Source organism: Balaenoptera musculus, chromosome 6, assembly GCF_009873245.2.
Source record: "Balaenoptera musculus isolate JJ_BM4_2016_0621 chromosome 6, mBalMus1.pri.v3, whole genome shotgun sequence".
Classification (NCBI taxonomy): domain Eukaryota; kingdom Metazoa; phylum Chordata; class Mammalia; order Artiodactyla; family Balaenopteridae; genus Balaenoptera; species Balaenoptera musculus.
This window is the reverse complement of record NC_045790.1, coordinates 73,881,208-73,899,733: the sequence shown is the minus strand read 5'-3', so window position 1 is coordinate 73,899,733 and position 18,526 is coordinate 73,881,208. Positions and strand designations below refer to the sequence as shown.

The 18,526-nt window shown below is 41.1% G+C and overlaps 1 protein-coding gene across 1 annotated transcript in view; it reads left to right on the top strand.

The window, feature by feature from the left end:
• The window catches only part of GNAQ (G protein subunit alpha q), a 293,138-nt gene extending 276,891 nt beyond the window's left edge, over nt 1–16,247 (top strand). The window contains exons 6-7 of the mRNA XM_036856420.1: nt 4,888–5,041; nt 10,960–16,247. Coding sequence (XP_036712315.1) covers nt 4,888–5,041; nt 10,960–11,150 — 345 coding nt within the window. The 3' untranslated portion in view covers nt 11,151–16,247. The remainder of the gene's footprint in view (nt 1–4,887; nt 5,042–10,959) is intronic.
• The last annotated feature ends 2,279 nt before the right edge of the window (nt 16,248–18,526 follow it).

Genomic DNA, 18,526 nt, shown 5'->3' with positions numbered 1-18,526 from the left:
AATCTCATTTAGTCCATTTAGGATTTAGTCTGGGGGTTTTGATCAGGTGAAAAAAAGGCATTAGGAATTCTCATTAGGAATTAGGAAAAGGCATTAGGAATTCCAATTTTCATTAGGAATTCTCATTAGGAAAAAACAACAGAGCATAAAGTAAGAATCTTATCTTAATTGGGAAGAACAAAAAGCATGAAGCCAGCAGAGTTATATTTTCCTCACACGACTCAGGCACTGGGCTGGATGTGTGACTAGAGCTTCTCATCACGAAAATGGGACAGAGCATCGCCTGTCTCGTTGTTGTCCCTAGCTCGGCAAGCTTTCTGCACCTTCCACCTCCAAGTGTGTGCCGTGTGTCGGCAGTCAGCTTCACTTGGGAGCTTGTTAGAACTGCAGACTCCTGGGTCCCACCCCAGGCTGGGTCAGAACCCATGTCCCCAGGTGATTTCATAACACACGTTAATTTGGAGAAGCTCACCTACAGCGCACAGTGCTTCACAAAATTAAACCTATATCAGAATCCCCTGGAGGGCTTGTTAAAATGTACATTCCTGGGGCTCGCCCTCTAAGATTGAGTTCAGCAGATCTGGTTGAAGGCATAGGGGTGCCGACGCTGCTTATCAGCGGTCCGTTTTGTCGCCCTTTAGCTTTCCCCTGAATGAGAAGCTCAGGCCCAGGCCACACAGCACATGGTTAAGTGGGAGAATAGCCTAGAGCGGCCCCGAACTGCGTACACGAGCAAAGCTTGAATGGGACCAGGCCAGTAAGCGGGCATGCCTCCACAGTGGCCCAGTGCAGCCGGACACAGTCTTCTCTAGGACCCGGGGCTGGGCACAGTCCACTGTCCTGGCTGTTGTCCTGCAGGCTGGTATGAGACCCCCCTCCCAACAGAGCCCCATCTGGAGCTCGTGGGCTCCAGTCCTGATCTGAAACTTAATCAGAGCGACTTCAGGCGCCTCCTTGTGCTTTGACTCAAGGTCAAGACCACTCTCCCTTTCCCTGTCTCCACCCAGGGTCTAGCGACTTACCCTTGAAGGACTCCAACCAGGAAAGCCCCAAATAGGGCCCCTTTCCCTTCTGGAGAGCGCTAATTACAGTAAGCCTTTCTGACAGAGGCTCCCTAGTTGAGGCCAAGATGTACATACCCACGCTTTAGAGAAGGCTTCTCTGAAGACCACAGTATGACTTTCTAGAATTTCTGTAGCTGTAAATAAGAAAAAAATGTTAATTCTCACATCAGGGATGTCACTATCTAATTAACCTTCTTTAGATCCTTTAATTCTTTCAGTTCTTATTAGAGCCTTTGCTTTCCTTCAGTCCTAAAATTTTCAACCTATAAAATCTCAGGCTACAAGACATTGTTTCTCAGTGAATATGGTTTCCAGGCTTAAAATTTTACCACTGGTAATGATAACCAGTAAAAGGCATGTAGATGGTAAAATATTATGTTTAAAGGCTATGCGTGTTATTTATATTAAAGATAAATGTGTACAGTAAAATAAACACTGTCCCTTGAGCCATGAAGTAAACTTTCACTCCACTGGTCCCACATTTCATCCGTATTTAATTATGTAAGCAATGGTAGGCGCAAAATGTAAAGGTCAAAGAGATTGTGATGCCAAAAACTTGGTCTCTGTGCACCCGTGCCCAATCAAATCTCAGAGACAGAGTTTTGCATGAAGTAGAAAAGAATAGCTTTATTGCTTTGCCAGGCAAAGGGGGACACAGCAGGCTCGTGCCCTCAAAACTGTGTCCCAACCCAGGGGGATTTGGTGAGGGGTTTTGTAGCAGTGTTTCAGGGGTGTGTGCAGGGCCTGCATTCCTTTAATCTGGCCTCAGGTGGTCTCCTGATGAGCTTCTCTGGTTCTCAGGGTTCTCAAACTGCAACCTTCTCTCTGGAATGAAGAATGCTTCATCAAGTAGTTAACATCTTCCATTTGTTGGGGGTTTTAGTTCTGCAGAAGAGCTCAAAGATATTGTTATGTGTATCCCTTGGGGCGAGGAGGAACCAGGACCCTGTCCCAAGGCTGCACTGTTGTTTCCTGACTGTTCCTCCCTTGTCTCCGCATCCCCTCCCTTCCCTGATTAGCAACTGTTTGAACCTGTCCTTTAGAACTCTGGGAGGGTCATGGAGGCTGAAGCCTATTCCCTACAAACAAGAAATGGGGGACACAGAAGGGCTTCCGTGCCCAGGAGCCCCACAGGGTCCTGCTCAGTTTCAGTTGGTGGCGATTGACTTTACCAGACTTGGTAAAGATCTCCTTTTGAAAAGTGGGCCTCTTCAACCTGATTTGAGTCGGCACACTTTATAGAAGAAAAGAGCAAGACATATTCAGGATCTAGAAAATTGTGCTTGGTGAGCTCAGTTTCCCGGAGATTTCCTGGAACAGCAGTCAAAGGGTAATGCAGAGGAGTGTACTTGGCCTCCATAATGCTGCACTATGAAACTCAGGACACATTCTACATCAGGAAGGCAAAAGCTGAGCAGAACGTGTTAACAGCTTGGAGCCTTAGTCTTCATGGTCATCCTTCAAACATCATTCATTCAATTTCCTTTTAGAAATTGAGAGTGAGGTGGATCCAGGTATATCAATTAGAAGCACTTTTTAAAAAATTTTTATTTTGTATTAGAGTTGATTAACAATGTTGTGTTAGTTTTAGGTGTACAGCAAAGGCATTCAGTTATACATATACATGTATCTATTGTTTTTCAAATTATTTTCCCATTTAGGTTGTTACAGAGTATTGAGCAGAGTTCCCTGTGCTATACGTTTGGTCTTTGTTGGTTGTCTATTTTAAATGTAGCATTGTGTACGTGTCAGTCCCAAACTCCCAATCTGTCCCTCCCTCCCACCCTCCCCTCCGCTAACTGTAAATTCGTTCTCTAAGTCTGTGAGTCTGTTTCTGTTTTGTAAATAAGTTCGTTTGCATCATTTTTTTTTAGATTCTGCACATAAGTGATATCATATGATACTTGTCCTTCTCTGAGAAGCATTTTATATATAATAAGAACCAGAAAACTACAGTTCAAACTAGCTTAAAAACTAAAGGGTACTTAATTGGCTCATGTTACCAAAAAATCCAGAGGCATAACCAAGTTCAGGCATGGTTTGACCAAGAAGTTAAAACCTGGTTTCTTTTTCTCCCCGTTGCAAGATGGTTGCTAAAAGCTCGAGGCTATACAATGCCTCTTCCATTTTCTTGATGAAAGCAGGGTTCTCTGTTCCAGAGCTCTTAGCAAAAATCCTGGGGTTCATTACACCGGTGGAGCAGCTTGGCTACGCTGATGACCATAAACCAGGGAAGCAACACTCCGAGTGACATGAGCCTGGATTCAGAGCCCAGCCCTGAATCAGCCCACGTACCAGGAGAATCGGATGCTCTGGCTTAAACCACTGACCCACCTGGTAGCAGTGGAGGTGGGCTCAATCCCCAGCAGGCTTTTCCATTGCCCCAGACTTGGTCATAACATGTAGAACTAAGTCAGGGGGTTGGAGAGTGTTCCCTGGGAGAAGAAGTGTGCCCATGCACCAGGGAAAGGAGGACTCTCCAAATGTGCTGCCTTTGTCCGTGACCTGAGGATGGGAATGATTTAGAAGCAAGTGTGTCTGTAGAAGGAAGCTGGTGAATAGATGTGGGCTAAACTAGGAGGCTCTCTAGCTTTTGGCTGGTGAGTCTCAAGAGTAACTTTGATTAGTATCTTTGTTTGTAAGAGCAGGCTGACTAATTCCTTAAGAATCCGTTGAGGTTTTGTTACCAAGGGTGGCTTGATGATGGTTTCAGGTGAGAATAGTTTCTCACCAACACTGAGGGTGGTGAGAAATATTACATTTGTATCTCCAAGTAATTCCTGTGTATATTTCCACAGTTCTGTATGAAAATTATAGTGAAACTTAGGGAGAAAGTGTGTACTAATAAATAGGAAATGTGTGATCTAAAAATATTTTTCCATGTGTTTTTCTAATCAGGGAATGTATATATTTGTAAAGTAAGTAGTAATAATTCTAAGAATACAGATGCACTTTGGGCAAAGAATTAAGTAACTTTGTGGGGGGGGGGGTTTGTTGTTGTTTCTTATTTATTTTTGGCTGCGTTGGGTCTTCATTGCTGCACGCGGGCTTTCTCTAGTTGCGGCGAGCGGGGGTTACTCTTCGTTGCGGTGCGTGGGCTTCTCATTGCGGTGGCTTCTCTTGTTGCGGAGCACGGGCTCTAGGACACATGGGCTTCAGTAGTTGTGGCTCGCGGGCTGTAGAGTGTAGTCTCAGTAGTTGTGGCTCGCGGGCTTTAGAGCGCAGTCTCAGTAGTTGTGGCGCACGGGCTTAGTTGCTCCGCAGCATGTGGGATCTTCCCGGACCAGGGCTCGAACCCATGTCCCCTGCATTGGCAGGCGGATTCTTAACCACTGCACCACCAGGGAAGCCCCCTAAGTAACTTTGTTTTGATTATGATGAAATAGAACTAATAGTGAAGCCCCAAGTACACACAGCTTAAAGATGCAAAATGAAGCCTGGTACTTTGTTCTTAATTCAGATCTTAAGTATTTGGCCATGAATGAATAATTCTTGGTGGACATTTGTGACGCTTGGTGGACTCTTGTGACAGTGTGCCAGATGCATGATTCTTCAGCCTTTGATGATTCTCTTTCAACCTTAAGTGTTATTTCAGCAGATGTTTATTATTATTATTCTCTTCAGCTTGTCAACCAGAGAGTTCGCCTAATGAAAAGAGCTGCTGAGCCTTTTGCATGTAAATCCTGATAAAAGTTGCTGCAGCCCAGCCCAGGGCCACAGAAACTGAATGCATACCAAAGATGGGTTGGACTTACAAAACAAACAATTCACAGACTGAGTAATCATGTAATTCACGCCTTGTTTTTCTGATGATTTTTTTCAGAACCGAATGGAGGAAAGCAAAGCACTCTTTAGAACAATTATCACCTATCCCTGGTTCCAGAACTCCTCAGTTATTCTGTTCTTAAACAAGAAAGACCTTCTAGAGGAGAAAATTATGTATTCCCACCTAGTTGACTACTTCCCAGAATATGATGGTAAGTCAGCACTCTTCCGCCCGCCCAGTAGCTAGGGACACGTTCCGCCCGCCTCCCTGGACCAGTGCCCGAGCTGACACACGACAGTGCTCCGTCACTGCCTCTGCCCTCAGAAGCCTGCACGTTGTGATTGATGGAGTACGAATTCTTGTTTGTCCTGTCTTTTAACGACGACCTGAAATGTTTCATACCCCGACAATGCTGAAAGTTATAGTTATTTCAAAGCATAGAAGAAGTTCTTTTCTTTTGCTGTTCAAAGGAGGGAACAATCCCCTAGTTTTGACTAATTGTGTGTCAGCCGTTATAGTTCCCTCTTGATTTCCCTTTCGTTTGGTAACAGTCTGCCTCTGCCTCTCTCTAGAGAGAAAACAACATTGTGGTCAAGAGCCCATGGTCTGAAGTCGATCTACCCAGATTCAAATCCCAGTTCTGATATTTCCTATTTGTAGAACCGTGATCAAGTCATTTAGTTGCTCTGGGCTTTAGGACCAAACTTATGTTTTGTAGACTATAGTAGATAACATATTGTGACATTTTAGCATGATGCCTGACACGTGGTGAATATTTAGCAAATATTTACTTTTGGGGCGCTTCATGACCCCATCATCCTAAGGGACGGTACCCATCCTTTAAGCTCTTCCTGTAGCACTTAGGGTCTGTAGCACCCACTTCAGTACTCATATGTATGCACTTTGCATTACTTACTTCTTTTTTTTTTTTTTTTTAATTTAATTTATTTATTTATTTATTTTTGGCTGTGTTGGGTCTTCGTTTCCGTGCGAGAGCTTTCTCTAGTTGCGGCAAGCGGGGGCCACTCTTCATCGCGGTGCGCAGGCCTCTCACTGTCACGGCCTCTCTTGTTGCAGAGCACAGGCTCCAAACGCGCAGGCTCAGTAGTTGTGGCTCACGGGCCTAGTTGCTCCGCGGCATGTGGGATCTTCCCGGACCAGGGCTCGAACCCGTGTCCCCTGCATTGGCAGGCAGATTCTCAACCACTGCGCCACCAGGGAAGCCCTACTTCCTTCTTATAAACAAATCTTGCCTCCTCAACTGGACTGTGAAATCCTGGATGACCGGGCATGACACCCAACCCCTTCCGAGAAATACTTGTTGATAGATTGGTAACAGAATGCATCCACACCCAGCCACTCTGAAACAGGTGAAAGAGTCACAGCCACTGCCCTGTGAGAACTTCCGTGCCCAGTCCACACCCACCTCCCCATACGTGCTCAAGTCTAGGTTAGGAGCGGCTAACTACAGCCTGCCGCCTCTTTTTATAAATCAAGTTTTATTGAAACAGCCATTCATTTATATACTGTCTGACCACTTTTATGCTACAACAGCAGAACTGAGAAGTTGTGACAGAGCTCAAGTGGCCCACAAAGCCGAAAATATTTACTCTCTGGTCCTTTAACAGAGAAGTTTGCCAAACCCAGATCTAGGTGAACAGCAGGTAAGAGGACAAGCTCTGAATGTCACAGAGAACCAGCACTGCCACTTACCAGCTGTGGTGCCTCGGACAAGTTTACTCAACCACTGAGTTTCTTCCTGAGTAAAAGAGAATTGAATGGAATCACATATGTAAGTTACTTAGCACAGTGCCTGGCACAGAGAAGAGCACAAACCCAAAAGTTCCTATTATAGAGGTGCAACAGTAAGAGAACGGGCTATTCTTTAAAAGTACATTATCAGCAAAGGGTATCTGGCTTGGATGTCAGCTCAGCAGTGTTTTTTTTCTGCAGACTCCCTCAGAATGGTAATTGCTTCAAAACTAATATTCAGTTTGGCCTCATAGCTTTCTACGAAGACACAGACACATCGAGGATGGAGTTTTATTCATCTTTTCATCACACATGCGTTTGGTATGGCGCTGCTCTTGGAAGGGGAACGTTACATGTTTAATGAAGTTCCCTTCTCAGATACATATAAGATTCTAAGCGTTGCTGACTCTACCATGTGGGGATGTTGTCAGGTATTAGAGATAGTACTGTTTTTGGTAGCAGTGTGTTCCCATCCTCTGTCCAAGTACATTTTCCTTTTGTGCTTTGAGGTTCCTTTAAAACGATACTTGCCCAGCCTAGACAGTGTATTCTCTTTTCCTCCTTTTACTTTGCCGCTCGCCCGCCACCACATCACAAGCGCCAGAGCCCGGAGTCCTCAGTGCTCCTGAGGAAACTGTGGAAGGAAGTAACTTTGTGTTAGTTCTCTCCCATGGCAACAGGCTGGCTCCTTAAACATGAGATCTGCCCGAATAAGATGGGCACGAAGCATCCGGCTTACACCCAAACACGCACGCTTGCCTCACACACCTGGCAGGAGAGGCTCTTTGTAGTTTTTCTCAGAACTTGGTGAGAATCCACGGATGGGAAATGACCCGCACCTCCCGACGCAGCACCCGCCTACAGGCCAGCATGTTTTCGTGATATGCTTGCACACGGGAGGACAGACGCAGCGCACGGCCCCACAGAGCAGACCCACCGAGGCTCACGGTGCATGAGGCGGCAGCACACACAGCACACCGGGGTTGGTTTCCTGCAGTACGACACGTATTAGGAGTACTGTTCTCCCCTCTCTGTGCAGCGTCTTCCTAACCTCTTTACACATCTCCTTTGGCCAGTAATTTCCCCAGATATCCCATCACTATGAGTGTGAGCACCTTCCTTCTAACATGTGCCCATTGTGACTATCTTTAAATCCCAAGATGTTTTTTACTGTCCATCTCCCCCAGTAATACACGTAACGCATACAGGAAACTTGGCCGTGGAAAAAGAAAGACAGACACTGATTGTTATTCATAAAGCAAACACAGCTGTCATTCCAGGAGACTTCAAGCCCTTGTAAGATGAGCTAAGACAGAAAAAATTCTAGGCCCACTCTGCAGTGATATTTTTATCATAAACATGTTTATAGTATTCTAAATTTCACACTTCCACATTTCTGCACTTACAAGGTCTTCATTGTAATGAATGCCATTTCTGTATTTCTCTTCGGGAAGGAAAACTACCATTTCTACATGGACTTGAATTGCAAAATTGTCCATAGAGACTATGGAATTCTGTTACTGCTATGATGGCTATAAGGATTTCTTTGTAGTTTATGTTTATTCAAATAGCAAATTATGCTTAAAAACATAACAGGCTCCAAGTGCTCTTCAGTGAACTTGAGTCTTGTTCTGATACACTTTAGAGTTAGAAAAAAAAAAAGTAGACCTTTCTTTCCCAAAAAGAATAAGTACAAAATTCATTCATAAGCCAGAAAGATAGTGTTCTTTTATGAAAATGAAAGGCTGCACCAGTTCTAACAATCTATTAGTCCTGGTTTTAAATATTTTTATTACTGCTATGGAATTATTAAGTAACAATAAGTACATCGAATAAGCTAGGACATAAAGTGATTATATATATTATATATTTGTAATTGTGGAACTTTTTAATTCATTGTGATGCCAGCCTTCTTAATCATTGACAAAAATTTCAATTCTGGGCTCTGAAGTTAGAAATTCAAACATTCCTTTTGTAAACTGTACAAATGAGAATGATCCGTTTTCATGGCTCTTTCTCCCAGTTACCAGCAATGTTGGATATAAAGTTATTTGCAGTAAGATTGGTTTGAAAAGTTTTCAGGTTGGCTATCTGAAACTCACAGTGCATTTTGTTAGAATCTGCAGGCCCTCGGTAGAAATTTCAAAGATTTCTTTGTCCCAACCTGTAGATAACAATACTGATAGAAAATCTAAGCTGTGACTCCCGAGAGGGTCTTCTGAGAGAGGAGGAGTGGAGGCTATAGCGCAAGACCTTCTTTCATGGTACAGAAGTGGAAAAAATGGGAGAAATGCCGATGTATAGTGCCACAAAGGCGCATATGAGAAAGGTGCTCAATCCTTGATAAGTGGTGGTGGTGATGTTTTAGTGTTGCTTTTAATTTACAAGTTTTAAATTAATATATTTGTTAGGATCTATTACGCTCTATTGAGATATAATTCATATACCATTTAAAATCCACCCATTTAAAGCATATAATTCAATGCTTTTTGGTATGTTATATTAATTTTTTAAATTATGGTAAAATATATGTAACGTAAAATTTGCCATTTTAACCATTTTTAAGCATGCAATTCAGTGATATTATAATTACACTCACAGTGCTTTGCAGCCATCACTATTCCCACAACTTTATCATCACCCCAAACAAATTCTGTAATCATTAAGCAATAACTCCCCTTTTCTCCTCCTCCTAGCCTCTGGTAACCTCTAATCTACTTTCCATCTCTATAAATGTACTTAATCTAGGTACTTCATATATGTGGAATCGTACAATATTTGTCGTTTTGTGTCTGGCTTATTTTACTTGATATAGTGTTTAAGGTTCATACATGTTGTGGCATCTATCAGAACTTAATTTTTATGGCTGAATAATATTCCATTGTATGTATATACTACCTTTTGTTTATCCATTCCTGTTGATGGATCCTTGGGTTGTTTCTACCTTTTGGCTATTATGAATAATGCAGCAATGAAAATTGGTGTACAAGTATCTGTTAGAGTCCCTGCTTTCAATTCTTTTGGGTATATACCTAGGAGTGGAATTGCTGCCTCATATGGTAAGTCTGTGTTTAGAGTTTTGAGGAACCATCAAACTGTTTTCCATTTTACATTCTCAGCAACAATGCACAAGGGTTCAGATTCCTCCACATGCTTGCTAACACTTGTTATTTTCCACTTGATTTGATTATAGCCATTCTAGTAGATGTGAAGTGGTATCTTATTGTGATTTTGATTTGCATTCCCTAATGATGTTGAACATCTTTTCATGTGCTTATTGGCCATTTATATATCTTCCTGAGAGAAATGTTTATTCAAGTCCTTTGCCCATCTTTTTATCAGGTTGTCTTTTTGTTGTTGAATCATAGGAGTTCTTGGTATATTCTGGATATTTACCCCCTTAGCAGATATGTGATTTGCAAATATTTTCTCCCATTCTGTAGGTTGTCTTTTTTTTTTTTTTGTCATTCTTTTTTTTTTTTTTTTTTATTGAAGTATAGTTGAATTACAATGTTGTGTGAATTACTGCTGTACAGCAGAGTGTGTAGGTTGTCTTTTTGCTTTCTTGATGTCTTTTGATATACAAAAGTTCTTAATTTTGATGAAGTCCAATTGATCTGTTTTCTCTTTTGTTGCCTGTGACTTTGGTGTCATATCTAAGAATCTGTTGCAAAATTATTAAATAAGTTCTTCATATATCCTGATAAATGTACCATAATCCTGCTAAGACAGTGCTTGGCACATAAGAGACCCTGGATAAATGTAAGAAAATGTAAACCAACTTTTTAAATCATCACACGTAGTGAATTGAATTCTCATAATTGTGGTTTGCTCAGAAACACCAGAAGTGAGGCTACAGAGGACAGCTGTAGATGGACCAGACCTTAAGGAACAGGTTTTGTATTCTGAGAGAGATTTCAGTCTGGAGAATGTAAAATGATCCATCATGGAGTGGGGGAGGGGAGACACAGGGGGGCAGATTGACAAGAGAGCCTGAGGCAGTTATGTTGTACCCATGCTTATCATGCAGCTGAAACCAGCGCAGTTAAACTCAGTCCAACAGAAGTAAACTAATCACACCCCTACTGAAGATTCTGCTGTGGCTCCCTATCTCCCAAAGAATCAGAGCTAAACGTAGCCTGCCCTTCAAGCGCTCTGCCTGTTTTCACCTAATCATATTCTGTGGATGGATGGAGATGAATGGATGGGCAGGTAAAGTGACAAAGAGGAGCAATTACACATAGTAGTGTTGAGGAAGATGCTTATAACAGATCACATCTGCACTGAAGAGGTCTTTGTGAGCATCAGTAAACATTTACCGAGCAAATGCCTTAACAGATCAGCTGACAAATGTCCCTTTCCTCCCTTGGCCAACAGGACCCCAGCGAGATGCCCAGGCAGCTCGAGAATTCATCCTGAAGATGTTCGTGGACCTGAATCCAGACAGTGACAAAATTATCTACTCCCATTTCACATGCGCCACAGACACCGAGAACATCCGCTTTGTCTTTGCCGCCGTCAAAGACACCATCCTCCAATTGAACCTGAAGGAGTACAATCTGGTCTAATTGTGCCTCCTTGACACCGCCCTTCCCTTCCCTGGTGGGCTATTGAAGCTATACAAGAGGGACTGTATTTCTGTGGAAAACAATTTGCATAATACTAATTTATTGCCGTCCTGGACTCTGTGTGAGTGTGTCCACAGAGTTTGTAGTAAATATTATGATTTTATTTAAACTATTCAGAGGAAAAACAGGATGCTGAAGTACAGTCCCAGCACATTTCCTCTCTTTTTTTTAGGCAAAACCTTGTGACTCAATGTATTTTAAATTCTCAGTCATACACTCACAAAGAGCTGTTTCTTCCTCTCTCTCTCCCCTCTTCTTTTCTATTGAGCAAAATGAAGCTGATTTTCCTTTTCCTAACCCATCCCTTCCTCCTGATTTTTCCCACATTACAATGGCCTTTATCCTAGTTCCATTCTTGGTCAAGTTTTTCTCTCAAATGATACAGTCAGGACAATTGTCATTCAATTTAAGCCATCAACATCAGCTTAATTTAACAGTTTGTAGTTTTTGCTGAAGGATTATAAGTATTAATACTGTGGTTTTAAGTGTATTGCTCTGGATACACATGTAGAGGTTTTTTTATATAAATATATTGTTTTGCCTCACTTTGGGCTGGGACAGTGGATGCCCATCTAAACGGTTAAGTGTCTTTTTTTTTTTTTTTTTTGGATTTCTACCTTCAGCCATAGCTTGGTTGCTCAGTGAACTGTACAGAAGTCAGTAAGGCACGGGCCAAGACACACAGAAGTCCTTTCTTTTGAAATGCCATGTGCCATTGTCCTTCCTCCTTTCCTTCCCTTTTTTTTTCACCCTGCTTTCTTCAAACTGCAGATGCCAAAAAAATATGCCAAGAGACACTACATTATCCCAATGGCTGCTACCCAGATCCTTTTCATAGGTTGCTCTTAATTTTTTTTTCCTTCAGTTCAAACTTTTCCTCCCTTTTTTTTTTTTTCCTAGTGTTTGGGCCACAATTTTAAAAATGACTTTTATTAATGGGTATGTGTTGCCAAAGCTGGCTTTTAAAAAAAAACTTTTTTAGCAAGAACTTAAAAGATAAAAGCCAGTATCTTAAAATGTAAGAGAGTAAGACTGTGAAGGCTAAAATGTTTGGCTGCGAATGAACCTGAAACACCAGTTGCCAAACAGTTGGTCACTGTCAATCTGACTCTCATAGTCTATCCTTTTCTTTGCCCTTAAAATCACATTGTTTTGTGTCCACATTCCATGTTGAGCATCTAAATCGGCAATGTGGAAAAGCTGTCCTGTGTGAAACCCCATGAAATCTGCTTTTCTCTCTTCATTTGAAGCCAGCTTTACTCTCTTTGTGTTCTCTAAGGTCAAGTAGGTCTGCCAAGAACATTGGTTGATGATAGTATTATTCTGACACCTTTAATTTGCAGAATCTGAAGTTACTGCTAGTTTACCATCTTTGGGATCTTAAACTGGTGACTGGCTGAGTTGAACTTAAGGAAGATTTGTGGACCGAAACTCAAAAGTAACCTCTCTGTTCTATAGAACATGTATTTATATAACTGAACATCGTAGGAGAGATCTGGAATTCTATATGTGCAATTTTTCAACCAATGCAAAAAACACAGCACATGTATTGATGAGCTTCTGTCAAGCAGTTTGAGTTGAAATATGATTTAAGAAAATAAGTCATGACTGTTTTAAACCTGCTGGGAAGTTAGAATTAGGCCATGATGCTGGTCTCAGTTTAACTACAATACTATTTGGCACGAGTCTAAACTTTCATATAAATCACTCTTTTGGAACAATAAAGGAGAGGGAGAAGATCAATGGCTTATCAGATGAGTACCAGAGTTACTAAGTAGTAATGGAATGTTCCCATTCTTTACTCTCCCAGCCTCAAACTACACAGGTTACTTGTTTTTTTTTCTCCTTATTCAGAAAGCACCTGTAATTTAATTAAGAAACAGACTGCCTGTAGGTATAGTGCAATTACGAATGCTCTAATCATTGTACATACATCTCTCCCTTGATATTGCATCATCCATACTGGCTTTGTAATCATTAATTTTTTGGCAGATTGAATGTGCTGTATTGATATGTATCTATGTAATTGTATTGTGTGTCTTATAGCTAATTCACATTTTGAATAATGTTATTTTATTTACTTTTTTAAGAGAGGAGAATGTAAATTTGTCAGTTTATTTCTGACTAGGGATATTTTTTTTTTTTCCATTTAGAAAAGAAAAAAAAACCTTACTATCGTACGGAGCGGTACTAGCATCGTGCTATATAAAATCATTTGCACATTCCTGAGTAGAGGTATACTGATTATAAGACCCAAAGGTCTTAAGACCCAAAGGTAATTTCATAGCAAAAATCAGTTGGAGCTTTTATACAAACATGGAAACCAACTTTGTAGAACTTTTGCCATTTGACCTAGGATTGGAATATGAGCTTTTATACAATTCATATTCTTATTTGGCAAATATGCACAGTTTAGTATTACCTCTCTGATGGCCTTTATTAGAAAGGCAGTTTTAGAAGCTATTGTGATCCACTAAGGAAATGTTTTAACAGCTAGCGACCACTGCTTGCCTGAAAGGGCGATCTTAAATTTGGTGCAGCAAAAAAAAAAAAAGAAAAAAAAAAAAAAAGAAAAGAAAAAAAAAAGTATAAACAACAACATTTGAAGGCCTACAGTGTGTATAGAGAAAACCTCATCACAAGGTCATAAGTGTTACAGTTTTAGGGAATCAAGATATTCTATTTAATAGAGCTATAGTAGATGTAGTCAATTAAACCTGATCTCAAAGCTCGAAGAAGCTGAGCGAAACAGGGAAAGATTGTTATATTTGTCTTTATGAAATCGGGATGGAATTGCTATGCAGAATTGAGGTTTGTGGTCTCACTGTTCATCTTAGGGTGCATGACAAGATCCCTTCTCTTGAGAAAGGAAAAAATTGATCACCCTAGTTACAGTGATGCATAGAAACCGAATTGTATCCACACTAGTCAGTCGAAGCTAAAGGATTTTCTTTTTTGTTTCTTTGTTTGGGGTTTTACTGAAGGGTCTGGGGTGGGAAGGGATTCTTTTCAGTTTTGTATAAAAACAAAGTTTACTCATGCTTTCTATTATTATTGTGATTGCAAGCATTCTAAGCGTGTGCCGCTGGACCCCTCTTGTTGATGCTCTCGGACAGTAACGGAGGCCTGTGGCGAGTTTTGTGGTGACTTGGGCATGTCTTATTGAAAAACAAAAACACAAAACACAGAAACCTTTCTTCAGCAGACCAAGGCAAGCAGCCGTTTCATGACTCACTTAACACATTGCAGTGTACCAGTTTACAGATGATTTTTCCCTTTTTGCGTGACATGGCAGTTCCAACCCACAGAGAATCCCTTATTTGTAAATTGGAGGTTTGTACTATGCCTTACAGAGCTTAAATTCAGAAGTTTGTGCCTCATATCTGAAACAAAGGGAAATAACAAAAGTAAATAAATCCCCTCAAAGTGTTTGTTTTTAAATACATTTTCATATAAAGAGCTCTGTTGAATGTCATGAATAGATTGGGGGGAAAAATCTTCTAGAAACCTGCATATGTTGTTTACTAGCAGATGACATCTACAAAAGGTATTTAAGGAACACCCAAAACTTGTATTTTTTTGTAGATTAACTAGCAGGTCTAATATTTAAAAAAGGTAATTCAGCTAAAGGACAATTTACTTTTTGTACTTCAGACTATCTTGATTGTCAAGGTGTACGAACTGTAATTTTAAAATTTTTACTGCCACATGATTGTAAATTTTAGTTGTCTTAAGTTAGGAATCAGTGGAAAGCTATTTATGCTGGATATGGGTCAAAAATGACTATTTGCAAAAAATATATAAAAATAATGGGAAGAAAGGGCTGCATAATGAGATACTGCAAGACTCAGATACTGGTTGGAAATAATCAAGTTACCCTCAATTTCCCTTTGTTTTCAGTTTCTCAAAAAGAATGAATGAAATGAAATATAGCAGAATGTTAACCCATATAAAAATAAAGTGTACCCAAATATTGTAACGGATATTGCTGCTCTTCTTAAAATTAAATAAGGGTTTAAAACCACTTAATTGGTAATTGACAACATCTCAGTTGACACAGATAAGGTGTGCTTGGTATACTGTTTTCTTCCAAAGATGATCTTTGGTTAGAAACACACACAAAAATTAAAACTAGTAACATTGTGTTTATCTATCTCTACATATTTCCAGCATATGTAGCGTTAATAGATCTGTCCTGGTAACTATGTCTTTGGGATTTCATTTTGATTCCTTAAAATTAGGAAAAGAAATGGCTTAGTTGTATATGACTAGCTAGAGATTTTTGGAGCCAAACACCTGCTGTTTCGTAGATACTTAGTACACAGTCTGAACTTGCCACTTGTTTTTCTCACAGAATAACCATTTCCTGCTGTCTTCCCAACTACCAATGCCCTTCAATAACCCTGTTGCTTCTAGAATCATCTGTTCAAAGTATGGATATACACCCAGCACATAGTAGGTGCTCAAATATTAATTTCCTTCTTACCTCCCTTATCATGTATCCTCCATTTCCCCATATGATTCCAACCCAATAGTAAGTGGCATTTACATGTTATGAAAACATCTATTGGGTAAAATTGGATCTCACTTGGATAAAGGAATTCTGACTTCCATATAAGCTTTGGTAGACAGAAAAACAACAGGGAGAAGATATTCTTCAGTAGAATATTTTTAAGTTTAGAAAAGGAAGATGGAAAATTACTATGTAACTTTGTTCAGGTTACTTCGACTGAAACACATGTTTTTGGTGGATTTCTTTTCCTCAAAGAACTCTCTAAATGCAACTTGCTGGATTCCTCACCTGTCATCATGCTGGAAACCCTTACTAGACCTATGTATTTAGGGAGTTTTGTCAGAAAAACATTTTTAACTTGCAGTATTTAAACGAATCATATTTACTGTTCTTAAAATGTCATTCAAATGCATGTATTGTCTATTGTTTGGGGATGGGAACTAGTTTTGCAAAAAAACACCTAATGTTGTATAATAATGCCCCGATGATCTTGCTGGTTAAAAATACAGTATTTTTGGCCATAAGTTTGTACTACAGTTTTCTTCATTCTTGAGTTTTCCTTCTCTTGAAGTTGCCTAAGCCTCTCCAAGAATGTTTTTTATTATAAGGAGTATTGGGATAAATCTTTCCTTCCTTAAAGCACTTTATACTGCACATCCATTTCCCAAAGTAGGTTCAATAGTTTTTAAACAAACCACCAAAAAAAACCCTTTTCCTTTCTGAATATAATCAGAAATTTCTGACTTCTTTAGTGGAAAGTTTCATATTGATAGTATTTATCAAATTTGTTTTTAAAAAAAGACTTTGTTCTAAGCCACTGTCTTCACCCTGAGGCCGAGATTCTCCTCAGAGAAAGAACACAGGCCTTACAGGCAGAGGGCTTGATTAGAGTTCCTTGTCTCAGCCCTGGAAAGGAAAGGTCCACTCCACGTGGGAAAAAGGACCTGCTGTAGGTGTCCTTTAAGTCTGTGATTTTTACATCGAGGCTTTTGAGATCAGCTAAAAACTAGCTTCTCTTTTTCTAGCAATTTTGTGAAGTTGGGGTGATGGCAGCAAGTGCTTCTCCAGAAAATCGGTGCTTACGTAGGGACCCGAAACCGTAACAGGAGCAAGAACTGTTCCTCCTGCTACTCGTGATCAGGTCTTTTACTTGGTAGCCCAGCCCTTGCTTATGGAATTGTGTCTTTCAGAATACTGTTCCGTCCATTTACTTTAGAGAAGAAAGTGTCATTTTTACTTAAAAGCCTTAGTTTTAAGGCTCTCCTATCCTTGCATGTTTTAGAGACCCTTTCCAGTAGGTGGTGTCCCTTCTCTCTGGACCTTCCTGTGAAGGGAACGGTGTGCCTGGGGACTATCATTAGTACAGGCCTGGAGTGACAGTTCCCACAGCCTCTCTGCCGAGGAACCGGGGTGTTAGGCAGCCCCCTAGCGCTCCTCACTCTGTGGCCGTCTTGCTGGGACCTGACCCCCACCAGGACCTGACCTCGGTCCATCTGCATCATCATCTTGAAGACCCCCGCCCACAAAAAAAGACAGGAACTTGCGGAGCATTATTTGAGCCAAGTATTTTAGCTTGACCTTTCAACTCATAGGTCAAGCCTGCCTAGTCTGATGTTTTTCTGTCCTATCCTGGGAGCGATAAAGGAGTAGCTGGTCTGAAAGCTGCTCTACCTTGCTCTTCATCTTCCCTGTCTCCTCCCATTTTTCTCTTAGGATGTGACAGCCGGCATGTTGCCTCTTGAGAAACCAATTAGACCACAGCAAAGAGGTGGGGGGAGAGAACTTGATGCCAAGGAACAACAGTAGTTCGTTTGATAGTGTGTACAGAGCAATGTCTAATGGTCATCAGCTGGTGTCTCGTTTTTCTCTAGTTGTCTAATTCTGAGTCATTTCCATGTTCATCAGCTACTTCATATTTAAAGCCTTTACTGAAATGTTGCTCAGGGTTGGAGAGTGGAAGGCAGTGGTTGAGGGCGGGTTTCTGGTTGGTTCCTTTTGTTTTAACTTATCTATGTGTTACCATTGTTTCTTTGTTTCATTGCCACGGCTAATTAAATACAGATCCAGCTATTATGAGGCACTGAACTCAGTCTATTTTAAGGGAGCCTCCCTTAGGTCCCTGCAAAACAAGGCCTTGGTTGTAAAATGTGGGTCTCTTTAAAATCTAAGATATACACGGAGTTCTGAAAAGATTCTTTTTGAATTCTTATGCCTCAAGACTTTAAATATGATCTGGGTTGATGTTCTCTCTTCCTGTTTTCTTCAAGAATGCAAAGGCCAGATATTTTTCTGTCCCAAAAGCCTATGGGTAAGATAGGCAGCTTGCCTCTTTAAGAGGGTAATTAAACCAAACCATAGTAGCAAAGAGCCGATGGGATTCCCTCGGCGGGCCTTCCGGGCCTTCCACCACACTGCTCTGGGCCTCAGTGGCCTTGGAGGAGGAGTTCTGCAGCTTAGAGGACTATATGCCTGTCCCATTGAGACAGGCTGCATAAAGGGCCCCTGGAACTTACAGTCTGTTCACAGTTTGCCCAGTGTATTTCTATGGTGGATATTTTAAGCATCTTTAGAAATGAGAGTCCCAGGAAAAGAGAGATTGGCAAGTGAAGCCTGGCAAACCCTGGAAGTCTGTAAATGGAATTCCACATTATGTACCCAGCTACCAAGAAGCTCCCATAGCTGCTCACAAGACCATGTTTGTGTCTGCTCTGGGGTCCCCTCACCTAGGGCGCCATGCCTATTAGGGATCCCACACTGCCTGGCACGTACTGTCCAGTCAAGGCACCAGCTGGGGCGCCCCTGA